The following is a 15,811-nucleotide window of genomic DNA, read 5'->3' as shown; positions in this document are numbered from 1 at the left end:
GTCCATGTATCATATTTTTTACAATAATATCATGTAACCCCTTATCGACATTTTTATCAGGTATTTCAGCGGAAATCACATCATCAATTTCGTTTGAAGTAATTTTTTTATGTAGCCAGATTAGTATATGTGCGTGTGGCAAACCTCGTTTTTGCCATTCCACTGAGTACATTTCAACTTTTGCCGGAAGACACGTGCCGTAATGTCATGCCTATGAACCGCCGATTGTCCTTGAAGTAAAAGCTGCAGTATCTCGTCCCAAGATTGATTACATGTAAATGTAATAAATAAATCTGGACGACCATAGAGACGAACATACGCAATAGCATCTTGAGCATATTCATGCATATGACGGGGACTGCCAGCATATGACGAAGGTAAAATTGTTAATCTTCCAACGTTTGTGGTATTACCGTCATTTATAACTGCATCTCGCAAATGAATGTATTGTTCAGAGCGGAGCTTGGTCTGATTCAGGCGGATATATAGCAAACGTTCTGATTCAATTTTAGCATACATATCCACGACAAATTGGTGAAACAATTCACGGCATTTTAAAATATAATTTTCTTCATCCTGCCGAATCATTAGTCTATAGGAATAATAATGCATTGCACTGCATTTCTTATTCATTTCTTTGTTAGTGGCTGGATTCATCAATTTAATATTAAAGTGATAGCCGTCGGCTCCATCCCAAAAAATGATAGGATATTGTAGGGCATCGTAGCATCGATGAGTTTCAGCAATTCTTAACAACTGAGCGTTTCGCTTATGTAGAATAATATCTCGAGGTAAAAACTGATCACCGACCATAACGATTGCCACTTCGTCGATAGTCGGAGCATTGTATCTACGCACATGTTGGCCAGGAGGCGTTTTGTCAGTGGAAATAACAATTTTATGAGTATCAGTAGGCATCAAATCGATGGCTGTTTTGAACAGACGCACTAAATTATTATTTTCGTGGAAAAGATGTTGCAATTGGGAAACGATTGTCCTTTCAACGTTGGGAGAAATTTCGCAACGTGCATTCAATTCAGAATTTCTATCACTGATGAAGTACAATTGTAAAAATTTATGATTCTCGCCTAAGAATGGTAGAAGGGACCCTGCTTTATGATAAATTTGCCCTTTTACTTTGAAAGTAGACATAAATTGATCTGGATTTTCGATTTGGGCTCCAAACGACGTCATTTGGAAACATGAGTTGTATTGTCTGATTTTTGACAAAAAACGCTTAGATTCTGACGTAGTTCCAGTAAGGAAAGTCTTCAATGGCTCTGGTGGTGCAGCCAATAGAGGAAGTTTAACTTTTCCTGAGGCGCAACACATTCCCATTGTTTCACTATTGAATTTCAAGGCCTTGCAATAGGGACAAATTTTAGACATTGTCCCGATTTGAACACATCTACTCAAGCTATAATCATCGACTGGGTTGTACCTGAATGCCAGGCGATAACTTTCAGATTGCTCTGATTCCTCGGCACGCTTTCTTTTCTTACTTTCTCTATCAGCAGCAAGCCTGATTTCTTGCTGTTCTTGTAATTCCTCGGCACGCTTTCTTTTCTTACTTTCTCTATCAGCAGCAAGCCTGATTTCTTGCTGTTCTTGTAATTCCTCGGCACGCTTTCTTTTCTTACTTTCTCTATCAGCAGCAAGCCTGATTTCTTGCTGTTCTTGTAATTCCTCGGCCCGCCTTCTTTTTTCACATTCTCTTTTAGCAGCAAGTCTGCTTCTGCGTTGCTCTGGTAGTTCCTCGGCATGCTTTCTTTTTTCACTTTCTCTTTTAGCAGCAAGTCTGCTTTCGCGTTGCTCTGGTAGTTCCTCGGCACGCTTTCTTTTCTGACTTTCTCTATCAGCAGCAAGTTTTCTGGCATAGACTCTTTGAGCATCTTCATCAGTCATTATAAACTTAAGCATTAATAGAATTCTACGCGAACATACGTCTTATATAACTTGAATGACGTCACGCCTTCAAAGCAAAAATGATGGCAGCTAATTTCATGACGTCAGCCGAAACATGACGGCAAACATATGTCTTATATAACTTGAATGACGTCACCTTCAAAGCAAAAATGACGGCAACTAATTTCATGACGTCAGCCGAAACATGACGTCACCTGATCCATCCACAGACAGACAGACAACTTATTTTTATATATATATAGATATATGGATGTTTTATCTTCTTTTTTATTTTTATTTTTTTCGTCATTATAAGTATATAAGGCTTTTTATATGCACAAACAACAAATAATGTTGTATATTCGCAAGTTTTACGCCGTTAAATCTATATATATATATATATATATCTATCTATATATATAAAAATAAGTTGTCTGTGTGTGGATCTGTGGATCAGGTGACGTCACCTGAAAAAACTGGATCAGGTGACGTCAAAACTAAAAAACTAAAAAAAGGCAAAAACTACAAAAAAAACTAAAAACTAATAAAAAAGCTAAAAAACTAAAAAAACTAAAAAAAGGCAAAAACTACAAAAAAAACTAAAAACTAATAAAAAAAATAAAAAAGCTAAAAAACTAAAAAAACTAAAAAAACTAAAAAAAGGTAAAAAACTAAAAAAAACTAAAAAAAAGGAAAAAACTGAAAAATAAGCTAAAATAAAGGTAAAAACCAATAAAAAACTAAAAAAAAAACTGAAAAAACTAAAAAAAGGCAAAAACTACAAAAAAACTAAAAACTAATAAAAAAAGTAAAAAGCTAAAAAACTAAAAAAACTAAAAAAAGGTAAAAAACTAAAAAAAATAAAAAATAAAAAAAAACTAAAAAAAAGGAAAAAACTGAAAAATAAGCTAAAATAAAGGTAAAAACCAATAAAAAACTAAAAAGAAAAAAAGGAAAAAACTAAAAAAAATTTTCATCTAAAAAACTAAAAAAAACTAAAAAAGGTAAAAACTAAAAGAACTAAAAAAGAAAAAAATAAATGACGACACTCAAAGAGAAAGCGACCAGGACAAAAGGAATGTTCGATTAGCAATCAACAAAGCACCGGGACACAGGGAGTATAAATGAAAAAAGCTAAAAAACTAAAAAAACTAAAAAAAGGCAAAAACTACAAAAAAAACTAAAAACTAATAAAAAAATAAAAAAGCTAAAAAACTAAAAAAACTAAAAAAAACTAAGAAAAGGTAAAAAACTAAAAAAAATAAAAACTAAAAAAAACTAAAAAAAGGAAAAAACTGAAAAATAAGCTAAAATAAAGGTAAAAACCAATAAAAAACTAAAAAAAACTGAAAAAACTAAAAAAAGGCAAAAACTACAAAAAAAACTAAAAACTAATAAAAAAAGTAAAAAAGCTAAAAAACTAAAAAAACTAAAAAAACTAAAAAAACTAAAAAAAGGTAAAAAACTAAAAAAAATAAAAAATAAAAAAAACTAAAAAAAAGGAAAAAACTGAAAAATAAGCTAAAATAAAGGTAAAAACCAATAAAAAACTAAAAAGAAAAAAGGAAAAAACTAAAAAAAATTTTCATCTAAAAAACTAAAAAAAACTAAAAAAGGTAAAAACTAAAAGAACTAAAAAAGAAAAAAATAAATGACGACACTCAAAGAGAAAGCGACCAGGACAAAAGGAATGTTCGATTAGCAATCAACAAAGCACCGGGACACAGGGAGTATAAATGACGACCAGGACATAAGTAAAAAAAAAAACTAACAAAACTAAAAAGAAGGTAAAAACTACAAAAAAACTAAAAAGAAAAAAAAACTAAAAACTAATAAAAAAACTAAAAAATCTAAAAATCTAAATAAACTAAAAAAGAAAAAAAAAAGGAAAAAAATAAAGGAGAAAAACAAAACTAAAAAACGAATGTATATACAGACCGGGACACCGGGATACAAATGACGACCGGGACACAGGGAATATAAATGACGACCGGGACACAGGGACACAACTACAACGGGGACACCGGGGGAAACAGGGGGATATAAATGACGACCGGGACACCGGGACAGGGAATGGTCGATTAGCAATCACCATCAACAAAGCTCAAGGACAATCATTAGAATCATGAGGTATAGATCTGAATACAGATTGTTTTCCCATGGACCATTATATGTTGCATGTTCAAGAGTCGGTAAACCTGACAATCTATTTATATGCAAAGACAATGGGACAGCAAAGAATGTTGTATATTCGCAAGTTTTACGTAGTTAAAACCATATATATATATATATATATATATATATATATATATATATATATATATATATATATATATATATATATATATATATATATATATATATATATATATATATATATATATATATATATCTATATTCACAGGTGGGACATAGGGACACAACTACAATGGCGCGTAACTATTATGGCGCGTAACGACTTACGCGCGCGGGGGGGCTTGGGGGGGGGCGAAGCGCCCCCACCAACTAGGTGTTGGGGTGGCGCGAAGCGCCACCCCAACAGCTAGTATATATATATATATATCTATATTCACAGGTGGTCCATAGGGACACAACTACAATGGCACGTAACTAATATGGCGCGTATCGACTTACGCGCGTCGGGGGGGGGGGCTGCGAAGCACCACACCAACAGCTAGTATATATATATATATATATATATATATATATATATATATATATATATATATATATATATATATATATATATATATATAATGTCATGTTTGTCGACTGACGTCATTATAAGGATTGAGCTGTATGTCGTCATGAAGTTGTTTGTCGACTGTGAAATTACAGACCGGGACACAAATGACGACCGGGACACAGGGAATATAAAAGACGACCGAGACACTCAAAGAGAAACTACAGACTGGGACACCGGGACGCAAATAACGACCGAAGAGAATGTTCGAAGAGAAATTACAAACCGGGACACAGAAAAAACTAAAAGACAAAGAAGAAAAAGAAAACTAAAAAGAGGAAAAAAACTTTAAAAGGTAAAAAACTAAAAAAAAACTAAAAAGAAAAAAGGATAAAAACTATAAAAAAAATAAAAACTAAAAAAAGAAGAAAAACTAAAAAAGAATACAAATTAAAAAAAGAAGAAACTTAAAATATAAAAACTAAAATAACAGAAAAACTGAAAAAATGAAAAAACTAAAAAAAAACTAAAAAAACTAAAAAAACTAAAAAAATTAAAAAGAAAAAAACTAAAAAAATAAAAGCTAAAAAAGGAAAAACTGAAAAAAGGAAAAAAAGAAAAAACGAAGCACAATGGCAATCATTTAAAAAAACTAAAAAAGAGGTTTCAGTTCTTTTTATTTTGTTTACCACTCTTTCTTAATCAAGTATTCAATAATACTTGTTTTTTAATAATAAGTATTCAAAAAAATTGAGGCTCTTTCAATTTTATTAAATTGTTTAAAAGGTAAAAAACTGGTAATTGCACAAATATTTCAATATATTTTGACAATGGATTAAAGTAATTCGAAAAACTTAAAACAGATACCCAAAAGTTTGAGGTTTATTAGAAATTGTAGAGCTTTAGCATGCTAGGCAGGTAAAGAAAATTTTTCCAAGTGTCAATTAATGTCAAAAGATAGAATGTTACCAAATAGCAAAACCAGGCTTGCGGTTCAAAGAGAAAGGGCCAGATTAGGAATGTGCAATTTACGTCAACGAAGGCGTGTCGAGGAACTACCAGAGCAACGCGAAACCAGACTTGTAGTTGACAGAGAAAATAAAAAAAGAAGGTGTGTCGAAGAATCGCCAGAGCAACGCGTAACCAGACTTGCTGCTGAAAGAGAAAGTAAAAAAAAGAAGGAGTGTCGAGGAATCACAAGAGCAACATTGAAACAGGCTTGCAGCACAAAGATATAATGCCAAAAGAAAGCGTGCCGAGGAATCACAAGGACAACGTGAAAACAGGCTCGTTGCTAAAAGAGATAATGCCAAAAGAAAGCGTGCCGAGGAATCACAAGAGCAACGTGAAAATTATCGCCTGGCATTCAGGTACAGCCCAGTCGATGATTATAGCTTGAGTAGATGTGTTCAAATCGGGACTATGTCTAAAATTTGTCCCTATTGCAAAAGGATTGAGCATTATGACGTCATGTATGTATTTTGTATGTTTGTATATGACGTCATTATAGGAATCAAACAGGCTTGCGGCTCAAAGAGATAATGCTAAACAAGAGCAACGTAAAAACAGGGTTGCGGCTAAAAGAGAAAGTCACAAAAGAAACCGTGCCGAGGAATCACAAGAGCAACATGAAAACAGGCTTGCAGCACAAAGAGATAATGCCAAAAGAAAGCGTGCCGAGGAATCACAAGGACAACGTGAAAACAGGCTCGTTGCTAAAAGAGATAATGCCAAAAGAAAGCGTGCCGAGGAATCACAAGAACAACGTGAAAACAGGCTTGAGGCTCAAAGAGATAATGCCAAAAGAAAGCGTACCGAGGAATCACAAGAGCAACCTGAAAAGTATCGCCTGGCATTCAGGTACAGCCCAGTCGATGATTATAGCTTGAGTAGATGTGTTCAAATCGGGACTATCAATGGTGAATCAATGGGAATATGTTGCGCCTCAGGAAAAGTTAAACTTCCTCAACTGGCTGCACTACCAGAGCCATTGAAGACTTTGCTTACTGGAACTACGTCAGAATCTAAGCGTTTTTATCCAACATCAGAAAATATAACTCATGATGACGTCATTTGGTTGATTCTATCTAACAAAAAAGCAAACTTAATTTAAAGTTTCAAGTATGTCTCTAGTTTGAATTGAATTGTTCAACTAAAATTAACTAAAGTTTGAACTACAATTATTGCTAAGGCACCGTAAATATTTTTCCAGTTTACATATTGACTTTAGCGATTCTGAACGGAACTTGAAAAAAAACTCTACTTTTTTATGTTTTAAAAAGACCTTGCTTATACTTTCCAGCAACGATTTATACTAAGCTTCAAACTTTCGGTTTTCTTTTTTAAGGTGTTAGAATTGTTGTAATCCCTTGTTAAAATCCATACGAATATTTTTCCAATGACCAGTTTTTTGCTCTTTACGCATTTAATGTCTTTTCACACTTACTCTTTTCAAAGATATTTGATTATTACAGCAACTCCGATTTCTAAAAACGATTTCTACTAAGCTTAAAACTTTTGAGTTCTTTTTCAAGGTTTTTGAATTATTGTAATCTGATGTCAAAATATATGCACATATTTTATATGCGCAAATATTTTTGCAATTACTAGTTTTTTGCTTTTTAAGAAATTTAATATAAACTTTTCCTTACATGAAAATCATCAATTTTTCCACTTAAGTGAGACAAATATGACAACGTCATTGCAATACTATTGTATATAAAAATAACGTTACTCTCATAAATATCTTTTCCAAAATTAAGGCTCTCAACGAATTTTTCGAAATTCTGACCTAGGCGAGAATATCCGAGAATGTCATTTTTTCCCGAAAAGATATGGAGCCGTTTTCGAAAAAAAAATACATGCGTAAATATACAATTATTGCTCGTTTATAAAGATAGTATTTATGTATAGTATATATAAGTATATGTAGATTTCTCAATGTATTGCCAACCTTTGCCCTATTATTATTGCTATGTCTTCCCTGACTTTCTACTTTCTCAGCCGCAGATAAAGGGATTAAACCTAGCTTTAAACTGTTTCCTCTCCAGTGACCATTCGTGCTATGGGAGTTTGACTAGCTGAGGATATTTCCGATACCTGAACTATTCTTTTTTTTTCTCTCTAGAGAAATTCAATAGAAAATTCGTTGGTTTGTTCGACGACCATTTTTTCCCAGGTGTATTTAAAGTTGCATGCTTCGATGATTCAATTTTATAATTGCTTTTCATTGGCTATTATAAATGTTCGAATTTATTTTATAAGACAAAATTATTTTTTAGTTACCAATCACGTTGGTCCTATTTTGATTTGAGACCTCAAATAAGTTTAAAGCTAGGTTAAACACGAATGAATCCCTTTATCTGCGGCTGAGAAAGTAAAAAGTCAGGGAAGACATTGCATATTTACATAAGAAGTAGTTGTGAAATTCTTGTAATTTCTGTGTACATCTTGTCTTAACAAAAATATGGCTTTGACGAATATCATATTTGAATAGCTCGTAACGCATGTTCTCCTACTTCCTTCATTTTAACGCCTTCAAAGTGAACGTATTCTCTTCCATTAACCTGAACTTAGAATCGCCAAAATAAACATAAACATTGACTGTTTTTAAGGGGATTACATCGCCGCTCCATTGCTGGTAATGTCTGCTCTTTTTTACTTGTAAAAGTCAGTGTTCAAATTTTTGGAAAAAGAAAGAAAATATTTGTACTGCTATATTAAAAAAAAGCCGAACTGATTGACTTTGATGAATTTTGAAGATTGAAATTTGTAGGCGGGCGGTGCCGCCTTCTTAGCACTTTAATATTGTGTCTTTTGATTAAATTTTGAACTGCAACATGAGGGTCGGTTATGTGATACTTTTTAATGAGGATTGAGTTTCTGCACCAGGGAGGAAAACGTAGGAGGTATTTAGCAAAACGGAAGAAAAGCGCACGGATTTTAGACAGATCAGCCTTCGAGAATAGTTTCCAAAATGGTGCCAGTACTGCTATATTAAAAATATTATGGCTAAACTGATTGACTTTGATGAAGTTTGAAGATTGATATTATGTGTAATTCTCTCATTTAAATTCATAGAAACATAGTTCAAATTCGGAAAACATATCTTATGGCTGCTCTGACAAAAAATAATCTAGGTAACGTTGGTGCATATCTTTCCATCGTGTCTACTGCACGTTTTTCTACTTACTTTATTGGTTAATTCGGTTTGCAGCGGTAGCTAGCAGCCTAGTAAGAGACGATCACGTCCAATACTAAGAAATACAATAGCCCATAACTCCTAAAAGTAATGTCGGATTAAAACAAGAAGTACACTATTCAAACAGCCTTTTTCGAAATCCCTACATAGGAAAGATTTTAGTAAGATCAAAAGACGATCAGTATCAATTATGTTACTTTCAATTTATGCACAACAAAACTATAACGGTGTTAACTTTTTTACAAGAAATTTTGTGTTCAAATTAAAAAAAAATTAAAACCTGAAGACTGCCTTTATAAAAGAGCCTGATTTTGGTTGAAAGATATATAAAAATTGTGTTGGCAAAGTTTCCCAGTAAAGAAATAGAAAATTTACACTTGCAAGTACTAAAAGCTACTAAAACTTGTAAAACAAAAGCGAAAACTAAAGCCGAAACAAACCATTAATTAAATCTAACATAAGTTAACGTCCTAAAGAAACGTATTTGCGTAGTAATTAAATTAAGGCCGTAAGACAAACTTGTTAAAGATAAAGTCATAAGAATGTGGTAAAAAAAATTAAAATATATATTAAAAACAGTCGAGCAAAGTGACAAAATTAAGACCTGCGCAAAAAAAAAGAAGAAATAAGAAAAAAAAGAATAAGTAGAGCAGAAAAGCAGAACCAAGGGATAGCAACAAGGATGTATTGGATGTCATCGTTCGCTATTGGTCAAACCTTTGGAAGATTTTCTTTTTATTATTATTTTTTTTTCTTTAATGTGTACGTAGATAAAGAGGTTTTCTTTTTAGCGATTTGATTTTACTCTCGGTATAACCGGCATAACCTATTTTTGGTGTAACTTATTTAGTGCAATTGATTCAAATTCCTTTCGAGAACTTTCAGTATTCAATGCCAATTGATCTGTTGAAGTAGGCTCTAAGATGACACTGGGTATGCACCGACACTTGGGCTATTATTTATAAATATAAAAGAAAAACTAACCTTAGGAAGTATTCAAGAATTAAAATCAAATATCAGTAGAAAAATAAGAAAAGAAAAAAAAATAAACAGAAAAAAGCAAATTTGGGGTAATGATCGAAGTTGTTTGAGATTTCATTTATTTTTTATAAAATGTTTTACTCTCAATCGTTAACAATAACCTCTTTGCTTTCTTTATCATAAGATAACTCCTTTCTTTTCAATTTTTATGTCCAAGTTATTTTTTATTCTTGATTACTTTTAAAGTTTTTTTTTTTAGTTTTTTGTATACGAATGTTGGCTTTGTGGAGGTCTTGAAATATCTGCATTAGTTTTCTTTATCCATTAACTGAAAATCATCCTCGTAGGTGTTTTATCTTTTTTTTCTACATACTATTCCACCCCATAACTTACGGATGAAGGATGACAGATTGACAAAGATTGTGCTCTTCGACCATCCCTTTAGAGCGGGGATTCCCAACTTGGGATGCAGGTCCCTCTGGTGAAGACTGCCAGTATTATATTGGGTCATGGGCAGGACGTGCAGCATTCGACTAACTACTTCAGAGCCTTAATTTTGAAAAACACCTTGTTCAAGTCATGCATTGTATAAAGTGTTGTATTCAATGTTTTTCATTTGTATAAAATATGCCCCAAGGACGACCCGTCAAATATACCAAGTTAATCCCCTTTTAAGCTTTCTTCGGGTGAATACACGTAAAGTTTTAAATTAAAAAATTAAGATATCATGATGAGGGCATCAGGATTTTAGAAAGACCTTTGTGGGACATGGCCCAAATTCCATTGGTAAACATGGCTCTAGAGCTGAGCGAAATACAGGTCATGCAGTCAATGGAAATGGGACATGAAGAGGCTATAAGGAAGGATTTGAAGGAAAATGAACTTAATGAGGGGGGCGGTGTGAATAGTGCAGCTTTAAAGTCATACATTGTATAAAGTGTTGTATTCAATGTTTTTCATTTGTATAAAATATGCCCCAAGGACGACCCGTCAAATATACCAAGTTAATCCGCTTTTAAGCTTTCTTCGGGTGAATACACGTAAAATTTTAAATTAAAAAATTAAGATATCATGATGAGGGCATCAGGATTTTAGAAAGACCTAGGTGGGACATGGCCCAAAATCCATTGGTAAACATGGCTCTAGAGCTAAGCGAAATACAGGTAATGCAGTCAATGGAAGTGGGGCATGAAGAGTGTTGTATTCAATGTTTTTCATTTGTATAAAATATGCCCCAAGGACGACCCGTCAAATATACCTAGTTAATACGCTTTTAAGCTCTCTTCAGGTGATTACACGTAAAGTTTTGAATTAAAAAATTAAGATATCATGATGAGGGCATCAGGATTTTAGAAAGACCTAGGTGGGACATGGCCCAAAATCCATTGGTAAACACTGCTCTAGAGCTAAGCGAAATACGGGTAATGCAGTCAATGGAAGTGGGGCATGAAGAGGCTATAAGGAAGGATTTGAAGGAAAAATGAATTTAATGAGGGGGGGGTGTGAATAGTGCAGCTTTAAAGACTGGGGTGGGTGGAGAAAGAGCATGTGCAGCTGTTTTGACTTCATTATGATTTGGTGCATGTGATTTTTAGTGGTATTAATAGCTCTCTTCCGTCCATTCAGTCGGTTTGTAACCTAATCAGACCACGCCCAAAATAGTGAAGTTAACCTAATATTAATAGGATATGAATTACAATTAATAGACTAATAAATTACTTTCAATGAATCATAATCGATTCACATAATGTCATCATAAATCAAGACCTGTGTATACTTTCAGTTCAATCAAGGTATATTCAGTAAGGATTACAGTATTTGATCTTTGACTTAAATAGACAAAGTTAAGCAATGCTTTTAAAAGTTGATTTTGTTTAAAGCTCCCTACTTTGCTCGCTGCTACACACTGTTTTGACTTGTAAAAAACAACAGTAAAAATGCACGCCATTTTCAATAAATCACAAATAGCGTTCAACAAATAATTTTTGAGACCACACTGGCTAATCATGACAAAATACAAAATCGCGAAGAAAAGAAGAACGAGGACAATAAACAGCCAGTGAAAAATTGGAAATTATGCAAATATTTCGGTCAAAACCCCCGCTTGACCATCCTCAGTGCAGAATAAACTGATAAAAAAGAAGAAGAAAAAACGAGTCTTAAAACAAAACACAAAACTAAAATGTGATGCCCCTTTCTCAGTAACGGTGAAAGGGTAACTGAATAAAAAAACACAAGTCTAAATGAAATTTCACAATTCTAAAAAGCAATTAGGCTTAAAGAGTGCTGTAAGTAAGATGAAATACTGAAATTTCATTTAGACTTGTGTTCTTTATTCAGTTACCCTTCACCGTTACTGAGAAAGGGTCATCATATTTTAGTTTTGTGTTTTGTTTTAAGGAGTTTTTTATATATATATATATTTATATCAGTTTATTTTGCACTGAGGACGGTCAAGCGGAGGTTTTGACCGAAATACTTACATAATTTTCGATTTTTTCACAGGCTGTCTATTGTCCTCGTTCTTCTTTTCTTCGATATTTTGCGTTTTTTAGTAACGTTCAAATATTCAGTGTTTGAGATAGAGGGGACCACTCTTAATTATAGAGCTATTTCAAGCTTGTCACACTATTTTGTTGTTGTTGATGACAAATATAAAACACAATGCGCGATGCACAAATCTATCTCAACAAGGCGCAAATGATATAAGGTTTTTTTTTTATAATATAAGAGTTTTTTTTTGGGGGGGGGGGGGTTATTTTATTTTTGTCTGTTTTAGTAATAATTTGTTCATCTATAGCATTGTCTTCTATTTCTGTTTGATGTGAAATTTCTTTTTCATTTCTGTTCGTCTTTGGTTTCATTTATTCGTCAAAGAAATATGTTCATTTTAGGTTTGAACTATTCTATGGCTTTAGTTTAGCTCCTATTAAATGTAAATATGACTCTTTTCTCTGTAAAAAAAATAAATAAATAAAAAAATCCGTTGAAAACTGTTTTAAATCAGTATGATGAATTGAAGGCGAAATATACCTATTCTTTGAAATATTTTTCCAGAGCGATGATTGGGATGATGATGATTGGGACGACGATGCCAGTGAAATAGGAGGTATTAGTACTGTAAGTCAAGCCACTGATTTTTCAAAATCTCATATGCGAACTGGCAGGTCAGCCAGTGCCGGAGATATAAACCAGGTTTCCGGTAAGATTTCTTGTTTTATTTGCTAGAGTAGCCATTCTTATGTTACATTATAAATGTATATGCCCTGTATATAAAATGTATATAATGTATGTAGGCCTAATGTAATGTAAAATGTAAATAGGTAATAGGCCTAATGTAAATAGGCCTAATAATTTAAAATGTATATAATGTAAAATGTATATAAAATGTATACGCCCCGTTTTACTGTTTAATCACTGTCCTTTCTTCGCGTTTTTCTTATAGCAAGATTCGCAGTTGCAGCAATGACTATGCGAGACCTAAGTGGGCTGCAGTTAGTTTATTCAAAATGAATGCAATTATCCTTAAAGTATTTTAAAAGTTGCCGTTTTGAGGTTACTTGTTATGGGAGAGTAGCCTACCCCACCTGTAACTAAATTAATTTATTGTACTTGTAATCTATAAACCTTTTTTGGAACTTTCAGGAGTTTATGAAGTATGGGGCTTTGTCTTCTATATGTGAAGTACGTAATGTAGTTGTGAAATATGTTATTGTTCTTCATTTTTAATCCTTTTTCGCTGTGTCTTTTTCATCCTAAACATATTTTTTCAGTCTGAAGAAATAAAAGCTATTTCAGATGGTTAGGGTTCTATGCAATGTATGAGAGAAGTGACAGAAAAAGAAATCAAATTTTCTCAAATGTTTCAATGAATAATAATCCAGGTGGTAACTGATTACTGAATGAAACTGTTTGGCATATATTCCGAGTGGAGGTGAACTGATAAAGAAATTGTGAATATTTTTTAGGTAGCATAGTTTTCATATTTTATCAAATTTTCAGTTCTCTGTTGAATAGTTTTCAGTTTTTATATTCAAGAACTCTTCTCACCACTAACCTTGAGTAGTTAACGATGTTGGTCTTATTTTATCAAAATTTTAGTTTTCAGTTTTCAGTTGAATAGTTTTCAGTTTTCATATTCAAGAACTCTACTCACCACTAATCTTGAGTAATTACAATATTGGTCATATTTTATCAAATTTTCAGTTTTCAGTTGAATAGTTTTCAGTTTTCATATTCAAGAACTCTACTCACCACTAATCTTGAGTAGTTACAATATTGGTCATATTTTATCAAATTTTCAGTTTTCAGTTGAAAAGTTTTCAGTTTTCATATTCAAGAACTCTACTCACCACTAATATTGAGTAGTTACGATATTGGTCATATTTTATCAAATTTTCAATGATCCTGTTAATGGGGACAAATATGGTCCGATGTTATAAACATCGTTGAGTTTTTTACTGAAACGACAAGTAGAATATAATATAAAAATAGTGACGAAGACTACACTGCCATTCCATATCAAACAAACACAAAGTAGAAAAAATAGGGGAAACATATATATATATATATATATATATATATATATATATATATATATATATATATATATATATATATATATATATATATATATATATATATATATATATATATATATATATATATATATATATATATATATATATATATATATATATATATATATATATATATATATCAAACAAACACAATGTAGAAACAATAGGGAAATTTTTTTCAAGACAGTGGAATTTAATTCAGTGGATATTTCGGCCCTATTGCCAAGGGCCGTCTTTCCACTGTCCACTGTCATTCCACTGTCTTGGAAAAAAAATTCCCTGTTGTTTCTACTTTGGGTTTGTTTGAATATAGTATGGACGTGCAAACTTCTATTAACAGGAACAAATGCTGAACAAGTAAAGAATTTATTACCCGGTAAAAGAAAATAATTCCGTATGATAACCCGATGTTTATAAATTTTTCTGATTCTGGTAGTCATTGGTGTTTAAACTTATTTAAACTTCTTTGTTTTTAAATTAGTTGGCTGAGAAGAATTACAATTCAACTGTAACGCTATCATAAAGTTCGTGACTGGGGCTAACAGTAAACGAAACTTTAAAATAAAACTATATTGATATCAGTATGTTTATCAAAAAAATTGACTTATTGTGACTGGTAATATCTTGCTGATGGAGACATCGGCCAAAGGGGTTTTGTGCAAGGCAATTTAAAAAAGGGGGAATTCAAGTATATTATTCTATTGAGGTGGAACAGGTTACCACTTGGGGTAAGAAGGAAGTATTCAAGGAGGAGGCAAGGGCAGAATGGTTCTTGCTTTTGAGCGATGGGTTGTTCAGTGTTTTGCTGATTGTCAAAAATCTAGGATGATTTTTCAGGCTGGCAATGCAACACAGAAATCGATTTTTGTGAAATGTGTTTTCTTTGTTTATATGATCTCAATTATCTAGTAGTGAATTTACTTCTTTTTCGTATTACCATGGCCCTAGTGTTTTTAGCGCAATAGAATAGTTGTTATATGGAACCAATGGCTCTGGAGGGTGGAAGACGGCTCATTGAAACGAAATTTTAAGTCTTAGTGATACTTTTAAGTATCAAAGATGTTCCAACAGAGCAAAGTGGCGTTTTCAAATATCATTTTTGTGGCACAATCCAACAATTCGAGCTTAAAGAGTGTCAAAATGCTTTCGAATGAAAAGTTTTGACGCAGGCAATCGATTTAGAAATACCGAAAGCTGTCTATGTAGCTTGCTAGTCTAAAGAATCATAACGGTGGTGAACTCGTTCTAAAAGTTGCTTGCAATCTATACATTTAGCGGCTGTCCTCCCTTTAACCCCTCTTTTTTACGCTGGAGTTTAATATTGTTAGGTTGTGATTCATGAGCCGTTCTTAAAAAATTGGGACAAAAGTCAGACTTTGGCAAAATTAAAAACATTTTTTTTTCTTCCATTTTTTTTTTCTTATTCCATACTAACATCCCTTGTCTTTGAGTAGTAGTTCT

General features: G+C 32.6%; 1 protein-coding gene across 1 annotated transcript in view; it reads left to right on the top strand.

The window, feature by feature from the left end:
- LOC136042136 (sorting nexin-33-like) overlaps window positions 1-15,811 on the top strand; it is a gene marked incomplete in the record, with an annotated part of 238,796 nt that overhangs the window by 28,794 nt on the left and 194,191 nt on the right. Inside the window, 1 exon segment of the mRNA XM_065727054.1 lies at window positions 12,828-12,972. Within this exon segment, the coding sequence (XP_065583126.1) occupies window positions 12,828-12,972 (145 nt within the window).

The sequence above is a fragment of the Artemia franciscana genome, unplaced genomic scaffold (genome assembly GCF_032884065.1).
Source record: "Artemia franciscana unplaced genomic scaffold, ASM3288406v1 PGA_scaffold_67, whole genome shotgun sequence".
Taxonomy (NCBI): Eukaryota; Metazoa; Arthropoda; class Branchiopoda; order Anostraca; family Artemiidae; genus Artemia; species Artemia franciscana.
Note: the sequence above shows the minus strand (reverse complement) of the source record. Positions and strands in the feature narration are given on the sequence as shown.